We start from the raw sequence: 27,758 nt of genomic DNA on the forward strand, positions 1-27,758 counted from the left end.
GATTATTCTTTTTTAGACTGATGCAAAGAACTGTCTGAAAACAAAGATGGAGTCTTTGTAGTGATTCATGGTTTCCTTCAACATTCACTTGCTAGAATAAGCTTCCTGAGGGTAAGCATATTTGTCTGTTTTGTTCACTAAGGTATCTCCAGCACCAAGAACAATGCCCAGCATTTTTCCTGAATTGAATAAGTAAGTACCTATGGATGACAGGTATTATTTTAATCACAAAGGTAAATAAAACAATTCCTACACTTAAGGAGTTTACCATTTTAAAGGCTCTAAGCAAAAATCTCTTGGTCTTCACTTATATCAAATACATCATCATTAAAGAGCAAGGTTGTTAAGAATCCAAGTATTTATTACCTGTCCTGGATAAAAGAAATGTATTGTAGTTTTCATATGTTTTTAAATTTAAAAAATAAACTATTATCCTATCTTGAAAAGTTAGTACTTGTATCATTAGGCACTACAATTAGATGACCTGTTATAAGTAATGATTATGGTAAATCACAAAAAATAATTTCAGATGCTTCTAAAAATTTTAATTCCTTCTTTTTATTATCAAGTCCTTTCAAATATATTTAACAAAAACGAAGTGAGAATATCAGTTAATATGAAGCAACATAAAAGAACAAACAGAATCAGAAGGCAAATTCCAAAGAGATCACTGGCTATAAATAGAGACATGGAAATGTCAGGAGAGAGAAGCAAAGTTCCACTAAAAAACAACAACAAAACTGTATGCCAAGTGGGCTTTACATCTCAAACCCACCCATTTTCAGTTAGGGATTTCTTTGGCAAAGATCCTCTTTCTTTCAATAATCTATCTCAAAATGCAAATATTATGAGTAAAGGTAGATGTCCTCATTACAAATATCAAGATGTTTTTGGTTCTGCAAAGATTCTTCTTCCCTTTGTATTTAAGAAGCAGAAAACCTTCAACTGAAACTTAACCCAATCATTGCTGCTTCATAGAGTTTGTTGATGAAATAAAGAGCGCTGGATTAGGAATCTAGTCTTGGCTCTGCCATTAATCTTGTCACTTTGTGTATGGCTCTCAAGCAATCTGGGTCCCAATTTCCTCCACCATAAAATGAAAGAAACAGACTAGATGATCTTCAAGGTCTTTTCAAGTCTGCAAGTCTAAGAAAAGTTGAGTGAGGGTACACTTCCATGCTATAGCCTCAAAGGCCCCCAACATTCATAACCACATATTCAACAATTTGTTTAATTCTAGTTTTGCAGGAAAATGGTTAATATGGTAACAAACAATTCAACTTGATATTAAGATTTTATCAACATAAAAGCACCAAACCATACTGGGTAAACCAAAGAGTAAGATCTAGTCCTTGACCAGCCCTCTCTTACACAGACAGAAAAGCAGAGAACAAGATCTCGGTGTTTAGAACATTTACTAGTCTAGCTGGGGAAACAAAATTTAAGCTAAATTCCACATTTATTAAATACTTTTTGCATATTAGGGCAGTTTTCATTCTGATAAGCAGAATAATCAACTATGATGTTTATTAAAAAAAAGAAAGAAATGTAGATTTCCTGAAACATTTTTCACTAGGTCCAGGTGGGGCCCAACTATCTACATTAAAAAAAAAAAAACACCCCAGATGATGTAGGGTGTTTCTCAAACATACCTTTGTTTTAAGAAACACTGCCCTAGCCTCGATCAACAAAAAAATAGGGTTCAAAAATAGAAAATGCTTTTAGACCTTGAGTTCTCTAGAAAACTAGAGAAAAAACTAGAGGACAAACTGTAAGGCATCAAAAATAAGCAAGTCTAATGGAACATGTAGGCTTCAGTTATATTTCAGTGGTTCTCAAGTGTGGGCTGCGCTTTAAGGATCAACTTAAGAAGTTGTCACACATAGAGATAATAGACCAATTAAATCAGTCTCTGGGAGTAGGGGTTGGGGCTCAGCTTAAACATGTTTAGAAAAGCTCCCCTGTAACCAATACACTTAATTAAGTAAAAGATCAATGGAATTGGTTAGTCAGGTTAAGGTTCATGAAAAAAGATGATTTTTAATTTTCATTTTTATTTGGCTAAAGTTTTAATGGAAAAAGATAAATGTAACGGAAGTGAAAGGAACTGATGTATAAATATATGATCTAAGTAGGGAAGGAAAAAAACATGTTTTGGCCACAAGATAAAGGGAAATAAGAACAGTAAATGTGAATTTATTTTAGACATTTTGGTTTTGAAGCAACATGCAAGATGAGTCTTGGAGGTTGCTGCAGACACAGATTTGGAAGTACATTTAGGGAATAGGTAGAGGACCAATTCAAAGTAAATTATGAAAACTTATATCACACTATTTAACTGTACTGTAATTAAAATAAAATTTAAAAAAAGCTTCATAGGTCAAAAAAAGAAACCATATATATTATACATTATGCAGTTTTATTATATATTATATTCTGCAGTATTATATACCAGCTTTGTTATAAGTTATTGGAATGCATGCTATAGAATTAACTAAAATCACTCAGGAACTGGGTGGTAAAGGCCAGTTTTTTGAGACAGATGCTGTCAGGAGTACCAAATTTCAATCTAGAATTATCCCTAAAGTAAGGGGAAGCTGGGAGTATTATGGCTCATCAGCAAGGGCAGTCAGCTCTACATTTTTTTCACTAAATATGGATATTCAATTTCTTATATATTTTATGATGCTGTGCTAGATCTCCTATGATCCTGGTCAAGGGACAGATCCTGCTTACACACTGGCTGCCAAAAGATGTGAGCAACTAGCCAAACACTATCTATATTTAAAGAAGTCCTTTGTATGATACAGTTAAGGACGGTCCTTCTCTCATAAAACTTGAAGAATCCTGTAAAGTTGGGAATGGTACTTTAGCAAGCCCCTCCCTCTTCCCCCATACAGTATATGCCTTTCCCCTTCACTGAAGGAGGTCTTAAAGAGCAAAGAAAATTTATATTATTTTCACAAAGAACCTTTGTCTCAAACACTAATTGTTCTAAAAGATTGAACTATGAAGAATTTTATCCTCAATTCTCAGAAGACTCTGATTTTAAAACTCTTGGTATGCTTCTTTTGGGAGGGGGGCTAGTTTGTGGAGGAATCCAATATGCAGACAAAAAGTAAAAACACTATCATAGATGCTGTGTGGTAATACAGGGAAAAAATTAAAATTAAGCAATTCTATTCTTGTCTTGAAGATGCTTACAATCTAGTTAGTGGTGTGAATTACAAAACAAAACCCCCCTGTAAAATTTCTTTGAAAAATAACACTAATTATACCAAATATATATGTATGTATACACATACATCATACACACACACACCATAAAGCACTATAGTTTATTTAGGAGAGGGAGGGAGGGAGAAAGAAAACACCGGCGGGGGGGAGGGGGGGGAGGGGCAGAGAGAGAAGGGGACAGAGGATCCTAAGCAGGCTCTGTGCTGACAGCAGAGAGACTGATTGCTCAAACTCACGAACCATGAGATCATGACCTAAGCTAAAGTCAGATGCTTAACCGACTGAGCCACCCAGGCACCCATAAAGCACCATATATACTTTAGTAAGGGATATTACTAATCCATCCAATGCAATTAACAATACAGAAAAGCAAGCTTGTATCATGTTATACATACATGGGTTCTTTGATTTTGTAACATTTTTATTACCTTACATTAAGATCTGCCTTCCCATGAAGAACTTCAGCATATGTCTTAATAGAAACAAATGCAAATACATATTTTTAAAATCCAAGTGAGAAATACTGAATTGTGAACCATACCATAGAAATTACAAAGACATATATCCCATTACTTGACTTTGAATAGATTCTTCCATTCTTTCAACTCAGACTGCCTGGGTTCAAATCACTAACACTAACATGTGACCGTGAGCAAGGTGGTTAACTTACCTGTACTGCAACAAAATGGAGATTTTAATAGCATCTCATAAAGCCGTATGAGAATGAATTAAATACAAGTAAAGCACTTAGAACAGGACCCAGTATATAGTACTAGCCACTATTAGCTATTGCTATGTTTTAGAGCATGCTATGCAGTAAAGGCACAGAAAAGACAGAGCCCTTACTGCCATGGACCTTACAACCTAGTGGGAATTCCAAATAAAAAATAAGTGATATTATGTTATTATTACCATGATGTAGTACATGGTAACAAATAAGAATCCCTAAATTTGAGAGGCTTCTGGGTGGCTCAGTCAGTTAAGCCTCCGACTTCGGCTCAGGCATGATCTCACAGTTTTGTGAGTTCACACCCGGGATCGAGCTCTCTGCTATGAGCACAGAGCCCATTTTGGATTCTCTGTCCCCCTCTCTCTGCTCCTCCCTCACTCACACTTTCTCCCTCAAAAATAAACATTAAAAAGAAAAAAAAAAAAGAATCCCTAGAGAGCTCTGGACTAGCCAAACACTATATATATTCAAAGAGGCCTTTTGAATTTTCTGGAAAAATGGAAACAATCAGCAACAGTAAAATGGAAGAGGTAGGAAGGATACCTGACAAAAAGGGGGCTCTGCAGTTATGGATAAGTGAGAATGATAAGGATGATAAAAAGCTGGATTTAGGGCAAATCAAATGATTATGAGCAATATCCTAGTATTCTTCAGTCTTCTTACAGTACTTTAATCAGGACCACACTATCAAATTTGGCAACCAAATCAGAGAAGAAATTTCTTTTTTTTTTTTTTTTTTTTTTTAAATTTTTTTTTTTTCAACATTTATTTATTTTTGGGACAGAGAGAGACAGAGCATGAATGGGCGAGGGGCAGAGAGAGAGGGAGACACAGAATCGGAAACAGGCTCCAGGCTCTGAGCCATCAGCCCAGAGCCCGACGCGGGGCTCGAACTCACGGACCGCGAGATCGTGACCTGGCTGAAGTCGGACGCTCAACCGACTGCGCCACCCAGGCGCCCCAGAAATTTCTAATAACTGAGGGGAAGGGGATATGTTTTCACATAGTGACTTCTATTTTCCCTTTCAGAAGTTTATGTAAGACTTTTTATTATCCTTTACTGTTGGCTACTTTTCAGAAACAGAGTAATTGCCCTCTTTTTGGTATGCTGGTAAAAGGAAAAAGTTGTATGACTTACCAAAGGGCACAGGGGTTATATTCGAACACAGATCCTCTGGGACCAAGTCCAGAGTCTTTTCCACTATCTGGGGCTGCCTCCAGTTTCAGACACTGGTCAAGCTGTTGGTTCTCCACAATGGTCCAAAGTCAGTTTGTGCTAACAACTTTGTCCTCTAAGATGCAAATATATCCTGCTTCCATTCATACCTTAGTCTGAAACAGAATTCTAGAAACTCAGTCAGAAGGGATATAAAAGTCATTAAGACCAATGACCAGCCTAATAAACAAACACCCTAACTACATCCTGCTTTGTTTAATTTGAAGTGGCCACTTCCCTCCTCACATCTAAACTGAATCTTTTGTGACTATGATACTGAGGAAATACTGGCCTGGTTAAATGACACAGAGTATAGCATGAAGTTACCAGATCCTTCTGCCTAAGAGTTGTTAGGAGGTAGGTGATGGGCATAAAGGTGAGGCAGGAAGCCTGTACAATTTTGTCACTCTAAAATGCCTGTTAAAAAGCCATAATGGGGGGCACCCAGATGGTTCAGTTAAGCATCCGACTCTCAATTTTGGCTCAGGTCATGATCTCGCAGTTCATGAGTTTGAGCCCTGATTACGGCTCATGCTGACAACATGGGGCCTGCTTGGGATTCTCTCCGTCCCTCTCTCTCTCAAAATAAATAAAAAACTAAAAAAAAGAAAAGAAAAGAAAAAAAGAAAGCAATAATGGACTTTTCTATAATAGCTAAAAATAAGAATCTGTTAATATTTCAGATTTACCAACTCCAAAAGTGAAAAGTTGTACTAAGAAAAAGGTCACTCAGTCATTTGGTAACCAATAAGTCAGAAGGTAAAATGAAGAAACTTGCCAGTACATTTAATAGCCCAACTTTTATTATGCTTGCTAATCTTTTCACTGTTATTTGGTGAATCTAAATGCTCCCCGCTAGACTTCTGTAAATTCAAAGACACTAACTTTTGCTTCATCCTAAGAATGAAATATGAAATACCAATTTCTGTGTTAAAAGTGTGACTATAAAATATAATCTAGTCAAATATTTAGCTAATCTCTCAAAGCACAATAAACCAATTTTAGATTAGCGATGATATACCCACTTTTAAGAAAAGTTACATTGCAAAAGGGAATGAATTTAGTTAAGAAAATTCTGATTTCAGGGGCACCTGGGTGGCTCAGTCGGTTAAGCGTCCAACTTCGGCTCAGGTCATGATCTCACAATTTGAGAGTTCGAGCCCTGCATCAGGCTCTGTGCTGGCAGTTCAGAGCCTAGAGCTTGCTTTGGATTCTGTGTCTCCCTCTCTCTGCGCCCCTCCCCCACTCATGCTCTGTCTCTCTCAAAAAAATGAATAAACATTAAAAAAAAAAGTTTAAAGAAAATCCTGATTTCATCAGTTATAATGAGATTACCTAGAATAACCAGCAAAGTACAAATGGGTTTAAAACGATTGTGTAGACTGAGAATTCACATATAGCTTAATCAAAAGTCACTGGTTATTTCTCCCACAACTCAGTTGCTCTTGCAGGATTCTGGGTTTTACTAAAACTAAGATTTGAACATAGCTGTAATCCAAAAAATTTACATGGATTATCCTTCCTTCGTGATAAGATGCCAGAAACTCAATTACATGTTAATAATATTAATTTCCACTTTACAGCACTTTCTGGTTTCTGAAGAACTCACAGATACCTCATTTGAGGATAGCAAAGCAAGTTGTCATAATGTAAAGGAGAAATCTGAGACACAGCAACTAAATTACTTGCCTAAGGTCACAAAATCAACTAAAATGTAGAGACAGATTTTTTTCAATATTCTATTCATTCAGCAAATATCTAGAACACTAAGACTAGACATTAGGGACAGGTCAATGGTAGAGGTAGACAAAGTCCTCCCTCTCCAGTTTACATTCTAAAGGAAAAGAGACAATAAACAAGTAAACATGTATATACATATATATATATATATATGTATATACATATATATACTTATTTATATATAATTTTTAGAGAGAGTGCAAGTGAGGGAGAGGGGCTGGGGGGGGAAGAGAGAGAGAGAGAGAAGTAATAGGATAGTGATTGCAGAATGGCACAACTAGAGGTCAGAGAGGGCCTAAGGAAGTGACATCTGAACTGAGCCTTGAATGACGAGGACAGATTATCCATGTGAAAGTCTACGAGAGCATCCACACCAGGCAGAAAAAAAAGGAATCCTAAAGGCAGGAATGATCTTGGACAGCAAGGTGGGTGAAGTGGAATAAAAGGGAGGAATGTTTAGAGACGGTGGCCTGATTATATGGAGCCTGTACACTATTCCAGGGTATAGGATTTAAAGTGCAATAGGAAGGGGTGCCTCAGTGACTCAGTCAGTTGGGCGTCCAACTCTGGATTTCAGCTTGGGTCATGATTTCGTGATTCATGGGATCAGACCCCGCATCAGGCTCTGCGCTGACGGTGAGGGGCTTGCTTGGGATTCTCTCTCCATCTCTCTCTGCCCCTCCCCTTCATGTGCACACATGCACTCTCTTTAAAAGGTAAAAAAATAATAATAATAAAGTGCAATAGGAACACAAAGGTGAGATGACCTGATTTATGTTATAAAGGAATCATTCAAGGAGCACCTGGGTGGCTCAATCGGTTGAGTGTCTAACTTTGGCTCAGGTCATGATTTCAGTTTGTGGGTTCAAGCCCTGCATCGGGCTCTGTGCTGACAGCTTAGAGCCTGGAGCCTGCTTCAGATTCTGTGTCTCCTTCTCTCTCTGCCCCCTCCCCCACTCATTCTCTCTCTCTAAAATAAAAAGTTTTTCAATTAAAAAAGATTTAAAGACATTATTCAAGCTGCTATATAAACAATTGCAACACAATCATCAAGTAGAGGCTTGAGCTTCAAAAATATTGGAAATGGCTGCTTCTTACTTTTGAGAACTTACACATATACTACATACTTTTCTGTATGAAATTTCGTAATATTAAAGAGCAAACTGTAGACATGTAAGGGTAGAAGCAGAAAAACCAACCAGAATACTATAACAGTCCAGGATGGAGGTGATGGTAACTTGGGAGCGGAAATGGAAATTAACAGAATTTGGAATATACCTCAAAAGTATGATAAATAGGTCTTCCCAATGGAGAGGCAGGCACAGGAATGAAGGCTGACTAGTGGTTCTCAATGTGAGATGACTTTGCCTATCTGGAGACATTTTTGACTTTCACAACTGAGTGTGTGTGTGTTTGTGGCTGGGGATGGGGGGGTGTTACTGGCATCTATGGGTAGAGGCTAAGGCTGCTAAACATATTACACTAGATAGTAGTATTACAAAATATAGAGTTATCTGATCAAACAGTCTAAATGGTATTGAAGTTAAGATATCCCTATCTAAACTGATTTCAACTGAGTCCCATCCTAGAATACCCATTCTTCCAGGAGAGTCTACAAATAAACTAGAAATGGAGGCCCTTATTTTCAATATTTAGAGACAACTAATACTGTCTGAAATAAACTTTATTTGAGGGTAAATTATATCACTCTGTGGTTACATTACATTGATCAGGATGGAATAGGTCTAATTAATATGAAGAAATCAATTAATAAATGCCATTTGTTGGATCTTTTTCAAAACAACTGTAAAAATTTTGTTTAGCAATACCACCCAACAACGCTTTTACAGTCTTTTTTTTTCGTTATACTTAAATCTGTAGTCCAATACATTCACTGCTTTTCCAAATAGAAATCCCACCCACCAACCCAAATCTAAAAGGATAGTTATGAACACTGAAAAAGATAATCAAAACTGTATAACTCGTTAAGATGGTAAGAAAAGCTTCATTGGAGGAAAATGATGCTACAATTGTAGCTATATGCATATAACTGTCTAATGATCCGACTTATTTGGGGCCTTGAACAAGTGCACACATTAGTTATCAGTAAGACAGCAGCACACATTTCTCCCAGTTACTCTTAAGACTAGCAATGGGGAAAGTACTCTTTTAGACCTAATTCCCAAAACACAAAATGCCCAGTTGCTAAAGTTCATTTTACCTAGGTCTTTGTTCTCCAAAAATAAAAGAATTCGGGGAAAAAAACCATTTCGGTCGACTCCTAAATAAGATTCCCGAAGCATCCCCATGAATCTGAAACTACTAATAATAATATTGCAGTAAATTACATGCCATCATATGTCGGGAAGGCCTGAAGTTACCTGATAATTGGGAACAGACAACAAAATAAACACACTTACAAAGCTATCAAGTCCAGGGATGACAATTCAGAACATTACATGTGGGTTCTTACCGGTAGGGGATGGGGCAAACTATTGTTAGAAGAATTTGATGTTGTTCTTATAAGATCATCTCAATAAAACTGATCCCGGACACATACAATACTAGATTACTAAGTGTAGTTACAACAGAATTTTAGGAGCAATCACATTTTTTAAAGGTAAAGAATAGGGCAGTCATAACTTCAAAGCTTCATCCACATTATTTACACAAGATGTCGAAATCAGCTCAAGAACTAAAAGGCCTCCAGCCTAAATTAATCCCCACTTGTGATAAAGCTAAAAGATCTGGCAATCTAGAAGTAAAATACAGGGACACTTTACTACCCTGAAAATCATGCCGAGATCCCGCTAGGCCGGGCGGACGTTTTCGGGAACATCTCCGCGTGGCGTCCCGGGCACGCTTCTCCCAGGCGCACTCCTGGTTGCGGCGCTCTCGAGATACTGTTGCGTCGTCCTAACGCCCGTCGACGTCACCCACTTTCCCATGGATACACGGAAGGACCCTTGGAGGAAAATTCACCCACACTCCCTCCCCGAGGCGGCAACCAATAGAAAGTAACTACTCCTTTTCTTCAGGTTTTCAGAAACTCCAGCCAACCGGGGTCGCCGCGCCACTCTTACCCACCACCCCGGAAGTACAACCACACAGTTTCAACACGCGAATGCGCGTAGAGGAGGCGCCAAAAATAAACTTCACTCTCGCGATATCGTGAACACACTTCTCGCGACATCTCTCTGCTTCACCTTGTTTTTTTTCAACCCCACCCCCACAGCAGCGCGTCGCTTCAAAACATCGCGAGATTTTCTCCTTTCAGTCTCCGCCCCTTTACGGCACGATGGTCGCACAAGAATGTGATACAGCCTCGACGGCCGCCATTTTCTTTCTTTCTTAGCAGTTGGCTGAGGGGACATCTCTGCGAAGAAGCGGCAGCGGCCTCTGTAGCGTAGACATGGCAGACTACTCAACAGTGCCTCCACCTTCCTCTGGCTCAGCTGGTGGTGGAGGCGGTGGCGGTGGTGGTGGAGGAGTTAACGATGCTTTCAAAGATGCGCTGCAGAGAGCACGGCAGGTAAGTCTGGACCGTGCGGCGGGATTCCGAACGCTCACGGTAATTGGCCGCTGGCTGAGTAGGCCGCTACTTCTTCGCGCATGAGGAAGAGGAAAGAAGTGCCCTTCCGGGCTCTGAAATGTGAGGAGACTCAGGGTTCCCATGTTGGTAATACAGTTTAGAGGCTGGAACTCGATTTTGTTTTTCTTAGTGTTTAAGCCATTTAGAACCCCAACGCGTTAGGCATAGATGGCTTTAGGTCTTTCGCTTCTGCGGCAGTCGCGCTTCCTTCTCCGAGGAGTTAGCTTGGCATTTCCTTTCTCTCAGAATGAACATCCTCCACCATGGGATAAAGCGCGCGTAGTTTTACACAATAGTATGGAAGGTTCTGGTAATGAGTTTGAGAGAGGACTAGGGTTTGTCCTCAAGAGCCATAGTAAGGAAGGGTTATGTCAGTAAAGCAGTTTTCACAGCTTCCAGTTCATCCGAGCCCTCTCGAAATTAATTTTTCGCCTTCATTCACTTTCACATCTACAAGGAAGAGGCTTCAGAGAATACTAGTATCCCAGGTTGGAATCCTTCCTCAGAGCAGGATTTACGTGTCAGTGTTCTACCAGTCCTTCCCCCTTATTTCTCAAAATGGCTTCAGGCCCATTATACCCGAAGTTTCAGTTTGAATCTGCCTCTCTGTTCAGAGTCGTAAACTGACCACACTTCTTTGTATTACGTAGGTGCGTACATTTGCCCTCAAGGCAGTTCTTTCCCAAATGAAAGCTGTTAAAAAAAAAAAAAATTACTCCAGGAAATGTAAAGACTTATTAGTTTGAACTTTACCTTTATTAGGTAGTCCCTTAACATAATTATAACTTAAAATGTTATGATGTTGGTATGTTGTTTGTATGTAAGCAAAATCTTATTCTCGTTATGACATGCGTATTAGGTGCTAGACGTTTTTAGATTAGAGTTTAAAGCGAACGCTAATCAGATACTAATATTGTGCTGTGTTTTGTTTGCATTAAGGAGTTCACTTCGTTAACCTTTTTCATCCTCCACTTTCACTAAAGGATCATTTGAGTCAAACTGCATAAAATCTGCAATAATGTAATAATAAGCTCTTTTTTAAGTAATGTGAACACGTTATAAATAAAAATTTACCTATACTGGTTTATAATCAGAAATATTCGACAGTCAACAAAAAGTTACCGTTAATGCTAATTCTGTAGTTTCTTTACTTGAATTCTATTACTTCTGAACATTTTTAGAATAGCGACTGAAACATTTTTTAAATGACACTCTTATTGGAGTTTTATTAGATTGGATTAGAAGATTCACCTAATTTTATTCAACCAGTGTATTGAATTAATTTGTGCCACACACTTAGATACTAGAGGGTTTTTTTACTGTATGAATTGGAGTTCTGCCTTCTAGGAAGTGTTGATACAGTCAAGGAACCAAATGCAAATGAATAGTAGTATTTGTTAATGCTTTCAGAGAGGAGTAGACAAAAATGGGCACCGTTAATTTATCCACTTGTTCTGTAAACATTTATAGAGTTCCTGCTGAGTCAGGCACTGTACACAACACCAAAGAGTGGGGTGCCTAACTGCCAAAGTAAAGGACTGATATTTTAAGCAAGACGTTAAAGAATGTGTGAGAGTTTGATCAGTGGAGAAAAGAAGCAGCGTGTGCAAAGGTATGGGAGTTTTTGGAATAACAAGAACCCGTGAAGGAAGTCACTGGAGGATAATATTGGTTGGGGGAAAGAGGGTGGAAATCAGGTGAGTACAGGTGGATACAACTTCTGAAAGACTTTGGGTTGCCATGCTTTAATTAAAAATTGGCTAATCTGTAATTTCGTGATTAAGTTAGACTGCTTTTTTAAGTACAGAAATTGTCCTCAAACTATGGATTTCTTATACTCTCTTTTTATGCCAGCAGGTCAGCTGCCTCAATGTCCTTGCTGCAATATGATTCTTTACAGATGTCTTCTTGTAATAATTTGATTTTTTTCTTTACAGAACTGACCTTAAACCTGAGATTCCCAAACTTAGCTTTTGAGTTGAATTCCCCCTTCTGATTACATTTGAAGATGCCTTTGTATGTCCATTGTAGCTGTTTGTCTGATTATATAAATGGAATACAGGGAGGAGTACTTGGACTGAAGGAACAAGTTTAGGTTAACATCTGAACTACTTTTTTATTTATATGAAAAGCATCCTGGATTATATTCCCAAAATCCCCATCTAACCTTAGATTTCTTTGTCTGGCATAGTGTGCCGTGTTCTTGGAAGGACCAGGAGATACAAGGATAGCTTCTTGCCCTCAGAGAGCTGTGTACTAGTGGGGATGTTGTTGACATTTTTAATCGGACAGGTCTTTGTTAATGCAGGACAAGTGAAGAGGATCCCTGGTCCCTACCTAGCTCGTTTTGCCATCTGGTAGTTTAGACCAAGCTGCCTAATCGTTTTTCCAGAGAATCCTGATGGCTTATTTTTTAATGTGAAATTTGCAGATTTTTGAGATACTCTCTTAGCTAACGTCAGCAGAGGAGCACTAGATTGCTTTTCTAGTTTAGGGTTTCTAACCTGTATACTTGAGAGATTTATATTTGTGTATTTTAAGCTATAACTCCAGAGGGTGAGGTTGGGATTCTTTGGTTAGGATTTTGGTGACCACATTAAATAATCAGTTCTGTCTCTGAAACACTGGGAAATCAAAATGTATCTCTCTACCTTTTTTTTTCCCCCCTTTGAGGTTATGTGAAGATAGAAGTGAATCATACTGGCACTAAATGAGTGATAGATCTCAAGTTAAGGTTATCAGCTCTGGTGCCTTCACTTCTAAACAGCTGTTAGTCTTTAAGTACTCAGTTATTCTTGAAATCTCTTTCTTGATTATCGTAAAAGTGATTCAGATTGCATTATGTTGTTTGAATACAATGAAAATTCTACAAAACAGAATTGTTGACTTTTCAGTTACCATTAATCTCAACTGAAAACAAGCACTTTAGGGGCATTTGGGTGGCTCAGTCGGTTAAACGTTGAACTCTTGGTTTTGACTGGTGAGTTTGAGCCCCGCATCGGGCTCTGCACTGACAGCATGGAGCCTGCTTGGTTTTGTCTCCCTCTCTCTCTCTCTCTGCGCCTCCCCTGCTCACTCTGTCTCAAAAATAAAATAAACATTAAGAAGGAAGGAAGGAAGGAAACCAGTACTTGCATATTGGGTGTTTTGTTTTTTATAAGTGACAGGATAGCAAAGCTTGATGATTAAAAATATTCTTGTGTTGTAGGGAGAGGACCATGTTGTGTCATTAAAAATGGTAGTATTTTTACTGAGAGCTTTTCTGTAATGTCTTTGTATTGTTTCTGAATTTTTGAGATGGTGTAACATTTTGAGTGAACAAGGTATCATTTTTCCATTTTCATTTGGATAGTTTTGAACTATTCAGTGAATAATAGGGAGGTAGAAGTTCTTAGGGAGTTTAAGAAGTACTACTCTGCAAACTTCTGCAGCATTTACAAAAGCTAACTGCAGAAGATTGCTGATTGATTACTTCTCTGTTCTTACAGAGATTTATCAGAAGGTATCACAGCTTAAACCATTCTCCTATCATCAGTAGTACTTAACAGTAGTTACAGTCTTCTCTCGGCCTGAAATACTGTAGTGCTCATCAGTGCCACAGAAGTGTATTTTAAGTTCCTAAGGAACAATTCAGATGTTAAGCTTTTAAAACTTAAGGGTAGAAAAGCAGTTGTTTTTAAATGTGGTGAAGAAGCTTTTCAGAAAAAGAAATAAGATTTTAATTAGATACTCAAAGACAAGGAACAGGCTTTTGAGAAAGTGAAAGGATGATTAAGGAAGGTTAGATTGACCAAAGCCTTTTTTATTTTATTTCAAAGTTTTATTTATTTATTTATTTATTTATTTATTTATTTATTTATTTATTTATTTTGAGTAATCCCTACCCAATGTGGGGCTCGAACTCATGACCCTGAGGTCAAGAGCCCCATTGCTTTTCTGACTGAGCCAGCCAGGCAAACCACAAAGCCTTTCTTAAATTAAGAATTTTAATATTTAGTTCTGATATGCTTTGAGTTAGTGTTTGCATTTACAGCTGAGGAAAAGGGAAATCTAGAAACCCTAGGAAGTACAGTTGGCATATGGTAACTGACAACATATATTAGACTCAAGTGATAAGTAAGTGGATTTTAAGACTCAAGTCGTTGAATATAGTTTCCTAACTGTAATGAAGCAGTTGGGTTTTTCATTTCATATCAGTCTCTTTGGGGGAATCCTAGACACCAGAAGTTTGGTTTTTCTGTGCAATTTTTTTTTATCATGGAAAATTTCAAACATACTTGAAATTAACAGATTAATATAATGAACTCCAATGAGCCTGTCACTCATTTTCAGTGGCACCTCTTATCGTAATTAATTAATTAGCATGGAGCTGTATAGAAATCATCGGGAATCTCCACCATTGACTGTGTAATCTAAGTTCTCGAGATTTTTTCAACTGTAAAATGGATCTCTACCTAAGTATCCTTACCTCATAGTGTTGTGATGATTCAGTGACAAAATGAATATAAAACATAGTGTGGAATTTGACTTACTGCTGACACTCAGAAACTAATATTAGTTTCATTTCCCCTTTCATAGAAAAATGGAGTCCATATCCACTGGTTGTGTCCTACTTGTGACTTGAAGCTAGTGTGTCTCATGTGATGTTTGTTTACTTAAGTGCAAGCAATTATTTGCCCCATTCTTCAAGATTGAAATGATTTATGGTTCTGTAGCTGAGACTTGTCTTACAGGTACAGCTTTCCAGGCTTTTCCCCACGCCCTGTTTCTACAGAACAAGATTGTCTGATAGAAATACAATGCAAGTCACATACTTTATTTAATGCAACGTACCCAAAATATTACCATTTTAGCATGTGTCTAATTTTTTATTTTAAAAAAAAATTTTTTTTTAACGTTTATTTATTTTTGAGACAGAGACAGAGCATAAACGGGGGAGGGTCAGAAAGAGGAAGACACAGAATCTGAAACAGGCTCCAGGCTCTGAGCTGTCAGCACAGAGCCCGACGCGGGGCTTGAACTCACGGACCGTGAGATCATGACCTGAGCCCGAGCCGGCGGCTTAACCGACTGAGCCACCCAGGCGACCCATAATTTTTTTAAAAATTAAGATGCTTTCGGTTCTTTATGTTTGTTTCAAGTTTTCAGTATCCATTATGTATTTAACATCTAAATACATTTCAATTTGGACTAGCCACTTTTTAAGTACTCAATAACCATATGTAGCTACTAGCATTTACCTTATTGGGCAACACAGCTTTGAAGTCCCATAAGGTGTTCACATTCTCTGTGCCCACAGCACACTTTTTGAAGAGTCATGGGAGACAGCCATGGAGAAGAATTAAGACCTAGATTTTCCTCAAAGCTATTTATTTGGTCATTGGATTCTGGAGATTGCTGATTGATTACTTCTTTGTTCTTACAGAGATTTATCAGAAGCTTAATTCCAGATGATGATTATTTGTTAACTCATTGAGGTTATTAAATGTATTAATACATTGATCTGTAATTTTAATTTCTTTTTCAAATTAATTTACTTATGTGTTAGATATTTAGCATATATGTGTAGTAGGAAATTTATGAAGAAATTTGGCACTGAGTAGTGTATAGTAGTTACAATGTTATTCTTAATGATGGTGTGCTTTTGTTTTTTAAGATTGCAGCAAAAATTGGAGGTGATGCTGGTACATCACTGAATTCAAATGACTATGGTTATGGGGGACAAAAAAGACCTTTGGAAGACGGAGGTAAGTTGTAGTCATAAGTATTTTAATTGTTTTACACACAGTTTAGTTGAAGGCGGTTTTTAATATTTTTTGCATGTTCTTTATTGAAACATTACTTTTATAATAAGGTTCCTAAAATTGTAAGGTTTATATTGGCCTCAGAAGGAAAGGGGGGAAAAGACCTTAGACAAGGTAGGTAAAATTTTGAGCTAATCAGCAAGTTTTGTCTTAGTAGAAAACAACATTTTCTTTTTTTTAGGATTGTGCCAGGTTGACAGTTTGCACAGACAACTTGTTAACATACTGAAAAGAACAAAAAGATAAAATGTTTAGAAGACATTTCACTGGGTTTTTTTCTTCATACGTGAATTAATCTTTATATGCTATGTTTTCATTATTTTACTATTTCTGATTTCACTTTAAAGGTTGATGTTGCCTATAGCTTGCTACTCTAGTGTGTTGCAGGTTATACTTTTTTTTTATGTTACTTTTTTTGTTTCAGTACCTTGTTTTGTGTTTCAGGTTTAACTCAAAATGTGGCTTAAAACAGTAGATTTACAGTGCTTTGTTTTTTTTTTTTTTAACATAATTGTTGAAGCTTCTGAACTTAGAAGTCTGCAAGTATTTTTTTGTTTTAGATTTGATATATGAATTTTGATACATTTTCTTTTTGCCATTTTATTTATTTAACTTTTTTTTTTTTTTAAGGAGGATTCTGAATGAGCCTATAGAATGTATTTGTAGCTTTTGACCAGGTGTACTTGGTTTTCTTTTATTTAAGTGTCTTTCACATTTATAGTGAGGTTTTGATATACAAAAAAATGAGCTAATGATGCTTCAGATGTTGTATGTAATGTATTCTTTTTATTTTATGTGTAGATGGCTCTTGGACAAGTCCGAGCAGTACAACACACTGGGAGGGAATGCCCTCTCCTTTTAAAGGCAGGAATTTTTATTTATTACCTGTGTTTAGTATGTAAACGTGAAATAAACCAGTGGATTCTTAAATGGACACAAATATTTCTTGGATTATGTGTCTGAATTTTTGCTGCACAACATTCTGATGTTTAAACATTTAAGTTTGAAGGGGGGAGGAAAATGTAGTACTTTCAGATGTAGGTTGTCTATTCTAAGGTATGCATTGTATTCATCTGTGTAAAGGATGTAGATGAAGGTAGTCATGTAGTTGCTTTGAGTTTTTCTGCTGAAGTTTATGCTGTGAAATGTTTGGTTAGGAACAATAGAATAGTTTAGATTGAGATTGCCTTGTAATGTGATTTTTTTTATTTATTTTGCATAGCCTTGTGGTCACTGTCAGATACACTCAACTTTTGATATGTCAAATTTTCACGTTCTGATAGGTTCTGTTTTTCTTCCAGTCTTCAGTTCCTACAGTGGGAAGCATCATTAGCCTTTAGCATGTGATATTTTGCTAGTAATGGACCTAAGTACTTTGTCTTGTATCATTCTAAAGTGCTTAACATACATTAAGGTCAGTGATTTGATACAGTCAAAAAGAATTTTTTTTTAATGTCTGTGCATCTTTTAAACACGAAAAGAATTAAAGAAATGTAATGTTTCTTTTGATTATTAAGAGTCTGGGATAAGTATTGGCACTTTTTGGTTCAAATGATAATTACCCTCAGCTATTTCAATAAGTGTTTACATTGATATTTATTCTTACTTGGGCACGGGTTAGCTAAGTCTTGTATTTGTACTTATTGGCAAAAAGTTAAAAAGCTCTTAATTTTGCAGATCAACCAGATGCTAAGAAAGTTGCTCCTCAAAATGACTGTAAGTATTTTAAATTGGGTCAAAAGCTAAAGTAACTGGAATTTAATACGAGGGTTTTGTTCGTGTTTTTTGTTGCGTATCTTTGGAGTTAGTGTAAGGCCGTGAATAGCTTCGTAAATATGTATTTCATGTCTTTATGATCTCCCACTTCAATTATGGCCGGGTATATATTAATAAGATTTGGTTGCTAAATTGTTTTTGTATTCAATTTATTTTATAATTCCATTTTTAACTTAAGCTTGCACCCCTTGAGAAAGGACGGTTTTTTTCCTATGTCATTGCTGATGATCTCTGCCATTACAGTGACTTTCTTGACCACTGTCAATGTTGATTTAAGTATTCTGCATAAAATTTTACTCTCTTAAAGATACTGTGTGTATTGAGGAAAGATTTTAGAATTGTTGGATATAATTGTATTAAATATGTGGGAAACTTAGTTTTCATTTTATTTTTATTTGATTTTTTGGTAGCTTTTGGAACACAGTTACCACCGATGCATCAGCAGCAAAGGTATAGTGAAATGCTTTTCCAAGAGTTCTTTGCAAATTTTAGTTTAACTGTTGGTGAAAACACAACCAAGTTAGTGTATAACGAGTATGTGTCTGCATTTTATTTTGCATATAAGAATTCATTTCCCTCCATTTAAGAAGGTGATACAGAAGGATAGTTTTACCTTTTGAGTGAGATACATTTATAATTTGGAAGAATGGGTGGAATTAGCCATATTTTAGACGAACTAAAGTGAATAATCACTAAGATAACATTACCTGAACTCCACCCTAACTCCTTTGTAGTTCATGCCTTTAGACTGTTCATCTACCATACCTTCTGACTTGATGTGTTGATTCTGACTTGAACTACTCAAGCTGTATTTTGACTATGAATATGTGCCTGAAAACCTAGTTTAAGCCTTTAGACTTCGATTTTTTGTTCGTGGGTTACCTTTTATGTGTAAACAGAGCTTCTTTCTTTGAAGGAAAATGTTAGTTTTTGTTATTTTTTAGCAGGTCTGTAATGACAGAAGAATACAAAGTTCCAGATGGAATGGTTGGATTTAGTAAGTAACCTAATTTTTAAAGCTTTGACAACAATCAAAACATACTCTATAGTCTTTTAGCAACTAATGTTCTTTTTTCTTACTAGTAATTGGCAGAGGAGGTGAACAGATCTCACGCATACAACAAGAATCTGGATGCAAAATACAGATAGCTCCTGGTAATGTTACTTTCTTGCTGTTTTCAAAATGACTAGAAAACTAGCATGTTTTTGTCAGTAGCTAGTGAATGATGCTGTTAATCTTCTCTTGGCCTAAAATTTGTTTGGTGTTGTTTTTAATTGTAGACAGTGGTGGCCTTCCAGAAAGGTCTTGTATGTTAACTGGAACACCTGAATCTGTCCAGTAAGTATGAAATCCTATGCCTGAGGCCAGTGCATCCTTCCTACCAGAGGATATTGCCCGTACATTTGAGCCAACTTTGTTCTGCACTATTAATTTTCCCATTTTCTAGATAATTTCTAACAACATATAAACATGCTTGAAAATTCCTTCATCTTGACAAAAACCGTCCTTGAACCCCACATTTATATTTCTCTGCCTCCTTATACAACAAAACTAAAAAGCGGTAGCTCTATTTGCAGTATCATCTGCCTCTGTTTTCATTTTTTCTTGAACATGTATGAATCAGTTTTATTCCCGTGGTTCCATTGAAACTGTTCTTTCTGAGATCACAAATGGATTCTTCATCATTCCACCTATCAACATTGTTTGACACAGTGAACAATCTTCCTAGAAATCGCCAGCTCCCTGGCTGCCCTTTCTCAGTCATTCTTGGTTGTCTTGCTTTATATTTCTGACCTTTTGTTGTGAAAGTGCCCCCAAATTCAGTCCTCCTAAAATCTATATGTGCTCCTTAGAGTACTTCATTTACTCTATTAAATTTCATTTAATATATAATTTTAGATATCATAAATTTTATGTACTCTTAAATGTTTAACTTCAGTGTTGCTCTGTTTTTCTAAATTCTAGATTCCTGTCGAGCTGCTTACTTAGTATCTCTGCCTGAATGTCTACTAGACATCTCAAACATCAGACTGTTATAAAGGGGAAATTGTTTTCCATCCCATTCCCAGCCTGCTTTGTCTTTTACTCCTCTTACTCATCTCAGTGAATGGCAACTCTGTTTTAATACTTTTAATTTTTTCTCATGCCTCAATTTATCCATAAGGAACTCTTGGGTCATTTTTCTTCATAATTGATTTGGAATCTAGCCTCTTCTTGCCACTTCTATACTGTCACCTTGTCTGTGACATCATTTGCCTATATTTCAATATGTTTCCATTCTTTTTAGCCTTGTTCAGCAGTAGTATATCTTTATGCTAGTATAGCCATAGTGATCTTTTTAAAATGTGAATCAGTTCATATCCCTACTTTGCTCAGATCCTCTAATGTTTCACCACTTAAAGTGTTTTTATCAAGGCCTGGGTCACTTGCCACCTTTCTCATTTCATTTTTTTTTTAATGTTTATTTACTTTTGAGAGAAAAAGACAGAGGTGTGAGCAGGGGAGGGGCAGTGAGAGGGAGACACAGAATCTTAAGCAGGGTTTGAGCCCCGCATTGGGCTCTGTGCTGACAGCCCAGATCCTGTGTCTGTCTCCCTCTGTGTCCCTCCCCTGCTCACGCTGTGTCTATCTGTCAAAAATGAATAAATGTTGAAAAAAATTTTTTTAATAAAAAAATTTTGTTAAATTAGTGTTAAGCCCCCTAAACCTGAATTAGAATGGGAGAAGTACCTGATCATACTATTTCGTATTTCTCTGTTTGCGATAAGGTTTTGATTATGCTGTAACTTACTCTTTGACTCTTTATTTGTTAACAGATCGGCAAAACGGTTACTGGACCAGATTGTAGAAAAGGGAAGACCAGCCCCTGGCTTCCACCATGGTGATGGACCAGGAAATGCAGTTCAAGAAATAATGATTCCAGCTAGCAAAGCAGGATTAGTTATTGGAAAGGGGGGAGAAACTATTAAACAACTTCAGGTATTATTATGTTTGTAAAATGACTACTTTTCATCTATTTTGAAGCCTGTTTCCTTCCACTCCCCTTTTGTTAATACTTGTGATTTCTGTAACAGGAGCGGGCTGGAGTTAAAATGGTTATGATTCAAGATGGACCTCAGAACACTGGTGCTGACAAACCTCTTAGGATTACAGGAGACCCATACAAAGTTCAAGTAAACTTAAGTTTATATTTTACAAAGAAGGATTTGGGGGCGGAATGGGCAAAACATGTATGAATAATTAGTGTTTTGAGACATACTTTCTAAATTGGGTGATTTTTTTTCCCCCTACTTCAGCAAGCCAAGGAAATGGTGTTAGAGTTAATTCGTGATCAAGGTGGTTTCAGAGAAGTTCGAAATGAGTATGGGTCAAGAATAGGTGGAAATGAAGGGATAGATGTAAGTAAAAATACCCATTCACAAATGGTTGTATACTGGTTGATAAATATGTGTTTTTTCTGTTGTGTGTTACAAAGCCATCTCTAACATTGTATCCCCTCACCCTGTTTCTGCCTTAGAGTGTAGAATGTATAACTTGTATCTCATTACCCTATTTGATGGCATATCAGAGCATAGTGCTGTTTTTACTTTTATGATTTGAGGTAGATTAATTTTCAGGAAATGGCTTTCTTAATATGTAGTCTTCTTTGTATAAGGTCCCCATTCCAAGATTTGCTGTTGGCATTGTAATAGGAAGAAATGGAGAGATGATTAAAAAAATACAAAATGATGCTGGTGTTCGAATTCAGTTTAAGCCAGGTGAGTATACATATTTAATTTTCTAGGTGTTGGTAGCAATTCATTTTGACGTCCATTTGTTGCTAAATAGATCCATTTTGGTTTTTTATTTTGAAGATGATGGAACAACACCTGATAGAATAGCACAAATAACAGGACCTCCAGACCGATGTCAACACGCTGCAGAAATTATTACAGACCTCCTTCGAAGTGTTCAGGTTTGACAGATGTTACTATTTTCATTATTTTGTTTTCATTTAAAAAAATACTTTCCAGGATGCATGAGTGGGTCAGTCAGTCAAGCATCTGACTCTTGATTTCGGCTCAGGTCATGATCTCATGGTTCGTAAGATAAAACCCTGCATCAGGCTCCACAAAAGTATCTATTTTCTTGAAAGCCTGAAAGTGTCCCCCCTCCCCCTTTAGTTTTATGTCAGAATCTGTCTGATAATGCTTTGTTAATAGCTAGAAAGGTAACTTTGAGGTAGACATCTTGGAACAGAAAGGCAGCTACATAAGTACAGTCTTATTCATCCTAGTGTAAAAAGAACAAGCAGTGGGTAGTACTTGATTATTTGGGCCAAGTCATCTCTCTCAGCTTCTTTAAATTTCTGGTTTAGGAAAATAGACATGTAATGACTTCACCATGGAAAGAAGAATATTCTTCTGTGCTGACTTTTATTTTTTTCTTTGTGTTTCCCTTCTTTAGGCTGGTAATCCTGGTGGACCTGGACCTGGTGGCCGAGGAAGAGGTAGAGGTCAAGGCAACTGGAACATGGGACCACCTGGTGGACTACAGGAATTTAATTTCATTGTACCAACAGGGAAAACTGGATTAATAATAGGAAAAGGCAATGTATTTTAAATAATGTCTTAATGTGTGGGTAAAAATGTTAACACATGACCTGATTTTTCTGGATGCTATTTCTCTTGTAAATCAGTAGCAAGGATTTTTCTTTGGCTCTATTTTATGTTGGTTTGTAACAAAAACATAAATGAGGGCCTTATATGCACATAAAAGGAATGGGATTTGAAAAACATTGGCTTCTAGAGGGTGGACCAATAGTGTATTAGTGTAAGAAACTTGTTTTGACCCAAAAAGTGGTTTGATGTTTTTGTGCCATTTGCTTTTTCCTTACATCTTTCTAAAGTTTAGGACTTTTTTTTTTTTTTTTTTTTTTTTTAATTTTTTTTTTCCAACGTTTATTTATTTTGGGGACAGAGAGAGACAGAGCATGAACGGGGGAGGGGCAGAGAGAGAGGGAGACACAGAATCGGAAACAGGCTCCAGGCTCTGAGCCATCAGCCCAGAGCCCGACGCGGGGCTCGAACTCACGGACTGCAAGATCGTGACCTGGCTGAAGTCGGACGCTTAACCGACTGCGCCACCCAGGCGCCCCTAAAGTTTAGGACTTTTAATAAGTGTTACGTTACTTGTAAAAGCAATTTATTTGAACCAAATATTTTGATGAGTTACTTTTTGTTGTTGTTACAGTTGATATTAAGGTTAGGTACAGACATGCTAACTTGTCTTGAAACTTGAATGTATTTTAGAAGCATGAGATGCTTTATACAATTTGATTTTAAGTGTAGAATAAATGGAAAATTCTAATAGAATATTGGCAGATGGGATACTTATCTAAACTTTTTTCTTAATGGCCCTTTTAGTTGTGGTCATTTTCTTTTAAAAAGTTCTTTTTGTATCCTTTGACTCTTTAGAAAAATTACTGTGTTTTGATTTTAGGAGGTGAAACCATAAAAAGCATAAGCCAACAGTCTGGTGCAAGAATAGAACTTCAGAGAAATCCTCCACCTAATGCAGATCCTAATATGAAATTATTTACAATTCGTGGCACTCCACAGCAAATAGACTATGCACGGCAACTTATAGAAGAAAAGATTGGTGTGAGTATGCTTTAAATTTCAATTTATAGGGACACCTGGTTGGCTTAGTCAGTAAAGCATGCAACTCTTTATCCCCAGGTTGTGAGTTCAGGCCTCATGTTGGGTATAAAGCTTACTTAAAAAGTAAATAAATACGATATTTACATAGACCCTATTAAATAGAAGGTATTAATTCAGATGTTTCTATAATTGCTATATAAAAAACATGCCAATTTCTAGTCTAAGATTGTAGGTTTCACCACAAAATGAACACATATAACAGGAAAGATTGTCCAGCAGTGACAAATAATTCAATTAAATACACATTTATAAGTATTTAGAACTTTGTGTGAGTAAATAATAGACTGCATTACTTGCAGATACAATGTAAGAGTTGGTGGGTGGGTTGTAGAATGTACTTGTAGGACATAGTTAATGGGAATTCAGTATTTATTAAGGGCTTAATGTACTCCACCCTGCTCAGGTAAATATGTATTAGATGAATCCCCCAGTTTAGAGTAGAAATTTACAAATCCATCTTAGATTGACAGTCATTTGGGGAGTTTTAAAGTGTATACTATTTGAATGCTTTCCACCTTTACACATGACAGACAGTTCTGATACACAAATTTGGAAACTTTTCCTTTAGATAAGTTTCCTGGTGGTAGTACAAAAAAAGTATAAAGAGTCTTGATTGTGCTTTCTTATAAGAGGAGGATGTAGTGTCTTAACTGTGTTCTTTTACTATAGGATGTAAGGGAGCATTTTGAATAATAATAATTAGAATTTCTTAGGAAAGTTCTCCCTGATGAATGCCATATTGTGGAAGGGATACAAAAGAAGTTAGATACTGTTTCTGTCTTCTGGGAAAGACAAAAATAGATGTATAAAAGACACTTACAGAATCTCTTACCAGGGGTGCCTGGCTGGTTCAGTCAGTAGAACATGTTACTCTTGATCTTAGGGTTGTGAGTTTTGAGCCCCATGTTGGATATAGAGATGACTAAGAAATTAAAAGAAAATCTTATAAAAACATATGCAAATATTGTAAGTTTTGTGGTATTAATAAGTGTAATTGTTGGGGCACCTGGGTGGCTCAGTCAGTTGGGCATCCTACTTAATCTCCACTTGGGTCTTGATCTGAGGGTCCTGGGTTTGAGCCCTGCATTTGGCTCAGTGCTGGGCATGAGGCCTACTTAAAAATACAGGTGTCTGGGTGGCTGAGTCACTTAAGTGGCTGACTTCTGATTTCAGCACAGGTCATGATCTCCAGGTTCATGAGATTGAACTCGCACTGTTAGCACAGAGCCTACTTGGGATTCTCATTCTCTCCCTGCCCCGCCCGCCCGCATGCTCGCATGGGCTTTTATTTTCTCTCATTCTCTCAAATATACATTTAAAAAATTAGTAAGTATAGGAGCACCTGAGTGGCTCAGTTAGGTGTCCTACATCAGCTCAGGTCACAATTTCATGGTTCACGAATTTGAGCCCCACGTTGGGCTCTGTGCTGATAGCTCAGAGCCTGGAGCCTGCTTCGGATCCTGTGTCTTCCTCTCTCTCTGCCCCTCCCCCACTCACGATCTGTCTCTCTCAAAAATAAACATTGAAAAAATTTTTAAATATAAGTGTAATTGAAAAATGAAGAAAATAATTATGTACCCAGTATTGGCAGAGGTTGATGCTAGAAAAATGAATTAACGTTTTGGATTTTACTATCCTTAGCATGCATGGATCAAGGTTTCTTCTGGATTGATGGGCAAACAAGATAGGTTCTAGAGAAGCAGTTTAGTTTGATAGTTAAGAGCATGGACTCTGGAATCAGGCTGTTAGGTTCAAAATACTCTGAATCATTTACTGTGTGACCTTGGAGAAAGCTGTTTATACTTGTTTGCCTCTTGTTGCTTTCTCTGAAAATAAGGATAATAGTAACTATTTTACAGGTTGTACAAATGATATGAGGTTTGTGTCACTTAAAAGAGTGCCTCGTACATAACCCTATGAAAATGTTGCTACTTTTTCAGTAGTGCTTTTTTACTTTTTGTAAGGGATTGGTTATGGGTAATAGAAGTGAAGGATAATGAAAACAGATTTAAAGAGGTAAAGTAATAGAAGGAACTTGAAAAGTCATGGAGTTTAGGGCGCCTGGCTGGCTCAGTCAGTTAAGCGTCTGATTTCAACTCACGTCATAATCTCACAGTTCGTGGGTTCGAGCCCTGCGTCAGGCTCTGTGCTGACAGCTCAGATTCTGAAGCCTGCTTCAGATTCTGTGTCTCCCTCTCTCTCTGCCCCTCCCCTGCTCACGCTCTGTCTCTCTCAAAAATAAACGTTAAAATTTTTAAAATTACAAAGTTTAGCTTCATTATTTTGTAGTGAGGGAATAGACAACTAAATGTGATTTAAGCATTTTTCTTCAAAATGTCACATGATCAGTATTAACTTCATGAAAGCTAATTTGGATTATCAAAAGGAAAATCAACTAAGCATTATTAAGTGGTATGATATGAATATGAAGATAGGGTATTTAGAAACTAATGATAAAGGGGAAGAGAGGAAATGAATTTAAATTACTGATTTTAAATGGGGTTCCGGGGCACAAAGGTTATGAAGAGGAGTTTAGTTTTTTTGAGTTACTAAAGTTACTAGTTGTTACTTTACATGATAAAGTACCCAGTAGTTCACAGTATAAAGCCTTAGCAATTTGGGGAATATATTGTCAAGGTGGTTGTCTGATTGTTAGGAAAGTAGATGCTGAATAGATGTAGAGAAAGAAAAGTTAGAGAAAACATGGTATTTGATACACTTCCATGATAAGATAATAAAGTGTAGTAGAAGTAAGAATTATAAAAAAGAAAGGGAAATAATGGAAAAGGGAATTCGTCTGAAAGGAGGAGAATGGAAGAAAAGGAGATGTTTCAGTTCTTTGCTGATGCTGTTGATTTTAATGAATTTTCAGGTCTTAATATTTAATATGGTAGAGTTGAGTTTTTTCAGCATGGGCGCCTGGGTGGCTCAATCAGTTAAGCGTCTGAATTTGGCTCAGGTCATGATCTTGCAGTTCCCTGAGTTTGAGTTCCGATTTGGGCTCTGTGCTGATAGCTCAGAACTTGGAGCCTGTTTCAGATTCTGTGTGTGTGTGTGTGTGTGTGTGTGTGTGTGTGTGTGTGTGTGTGTGTGTGTGTGTCTCTGCCCCTCCCCTTCTTGCTCACACACTCTCTCTCTTAAAATAAGTAAACATTAAAAAAATTAAAAAATTTTTTGCAACATGAATGAGGAAATGAAGGAAAATCTAAAATATGTTGTTGGTGTTATTTGGCCTTTGAATTGTTAAGCCATTGCTGTTTTTCTGATTTTTTTTGTACATCTCTTTGCTTTTTTTACAGGGCCCAGTAAATCCTTTAGGGCCACCTGTACCCCATGGGCCCCATGGTGTCCCAGGCCCCCATGGGCCTCCTGGGCCTCCAGGGCCTGGAACTCCAATGGGACCATACAACCCTGCACCTTACAATCCAGGACCACCTGGCCCTGCTCCTCAGTAAGTACTGAGTTTGATTCTGGAGTTTTCCCCAAACATTCTAGCATTTGGTAAATTGTGTTTTTATATTGATTTCTATCTTTTCAGTGGACCTCCAGCTCCTTATGCCCCCCAGGGGTGGGGAAATGCATATCCACACTGGCAGCAGCAGGCCCCTCCTGATCCAGGTAAAAGACATTTATCATTCATGTGTAATCTGTAGTTTTGTTTGCCTCTCCTGTTCTATATACTCTTAAATTTTCTAGTGTCATTTCTACATTGTGTGCATTTTTCGCACTTGTTTCACTCTTTCAACAGGAGTCTTAGTTTCTGATTTTACCACAGTGTATGAGACTGAGTGAATATGATGTTTTCATGTAACTTTTTTCTACCTACGTTGACTTTCTCTCCTTTCAAAGTGATAAGAACAGAGTGCTAAAAGCCAGAAGCTATAGGAAGAAGTACAGTGTCTTAGTTTTAGATTCCAGTGCCATCAAATGTATGATGTGTTAATTGTGACATTGTCCATG

The 27,758-nt window shown here is 37.1% G+C and overlaps 2 protein-coding genes across 18 annotated transcripts in view; one reads left to right on the forward strand and one right to left on the reverse strand.

The window, feature by feature from the left end:
- The window catches only part of DNAJB4 (DnaJ heat shock protein family (Hsp40) member B4), a 49,768-nt gene extending 39,656 nt beyond the window's left edge, over window positions 1-10,112 (reverse strand). The window contains exon 1 of the mRNA XM_047085433.1: window positions 9,710-10,112. The gene's annotated coding sequence lies outside the window, so the exon portion shown is untranslated. The remainder of the gene's footprint in view (window positions 1-9,709) is intronic.
- A 139-nt stretch (window positions 10,113-10,251) lies between these two features.
- FUBP1 (far upstream element binding protein 1) overlaps window positions 10,252-27,758 on the forward strand; it is a 33,841-nt gene continuing 16,334 nt past the window's right edge. For 5 of the 17 annotated variants that reach the window (XR_006962996.1, XR_006962994.1, XR_006962993.1 and 2 more), the window contains exons 1-17: window positions 10,252-10,455; window positions 16,172-16,262; window positions 17,121-17,183; window positions 17,997-18,035; window positions 18,506-18,545; window positions 19,040-19,092; window positions 19,179-19,250; window positions 19,377-19,434; window positions 20,913-21,075; window positions 21,171-21,269; window positions 21,393-21,494; window positions 21,752-21,854; window positions 21,951-22,051; window positions 22,543-22,684; window positions 23,578-23,738; window positions 27,098-27,249; window positions 27,337-27,416. Coding sequence is in view for 13 of the 17 variants with exons in the window: in XM_047085411.1 (XP_046941367.1) it covers window positions 10,336-10,455; window positions 16,172-16,262; window positions 17,121-17,183; window positions 17,997-18,035; window positions 18,506-18,545; window positions 19,040-19,092; window positions 19,179-19,250; window positions 19,377-19,434; window positions 20,913-21,075; window positions 21,171-21,269; window positions 21,393-21,494; window positions 21,752-21,854; window positions 21,951-22,051; window positions 22,543-22,684; window positions 23,578-23,738; window positions 27,098-27,249; window positions 27,337-27,416 (1,639 nt within the window). In the remaining 4 variants the exon portion in view is untranslated. Of the gene's footprint in view, window positions 10,456-11,856; window positions 12,213-16,171; window positions 16,263-17,120; window positions 17,184-17,996; window positions 18,036-18,505; window positions 18,546-19,039; window positions 19,093-19,178; window positions 19,251-19,376; window positions 19,435-20,912; window positions 21,076-21,170; window positions 21,270-21,392; window positions 21,495-21,751; window positions 21,855-21,950; window positions 22,052-22,542; window positions 22,685-23,577; window positions 23,739-27,097; window positions 27,250-27,336; window positions 27,417-27,758 lie in introns of those variants that run through there. The other 12 variants (XM_047085414.1, XM_047085413.1, XM_047085412.1 and 9 more) reach the window with 11 other exon arrangements.

The sequence above is a fragment of the Lynx rufus genome, unplaced genomic scaffold (genome assembly GCF_022079265.1).
Source record: "Lynx rufus isolate CCGP_SWC_20201006 ecotype Redwood Valley unplaced genomic scaffold, mLynRuf1.p SCAF_2, whole genome shotgun sequence".
NCBI classification, from domain to species: Eukaryota; Metazoa; Chordata; class Mammalia; order Carnivora; family Felidae; genus Lynx; species Lynx rufus.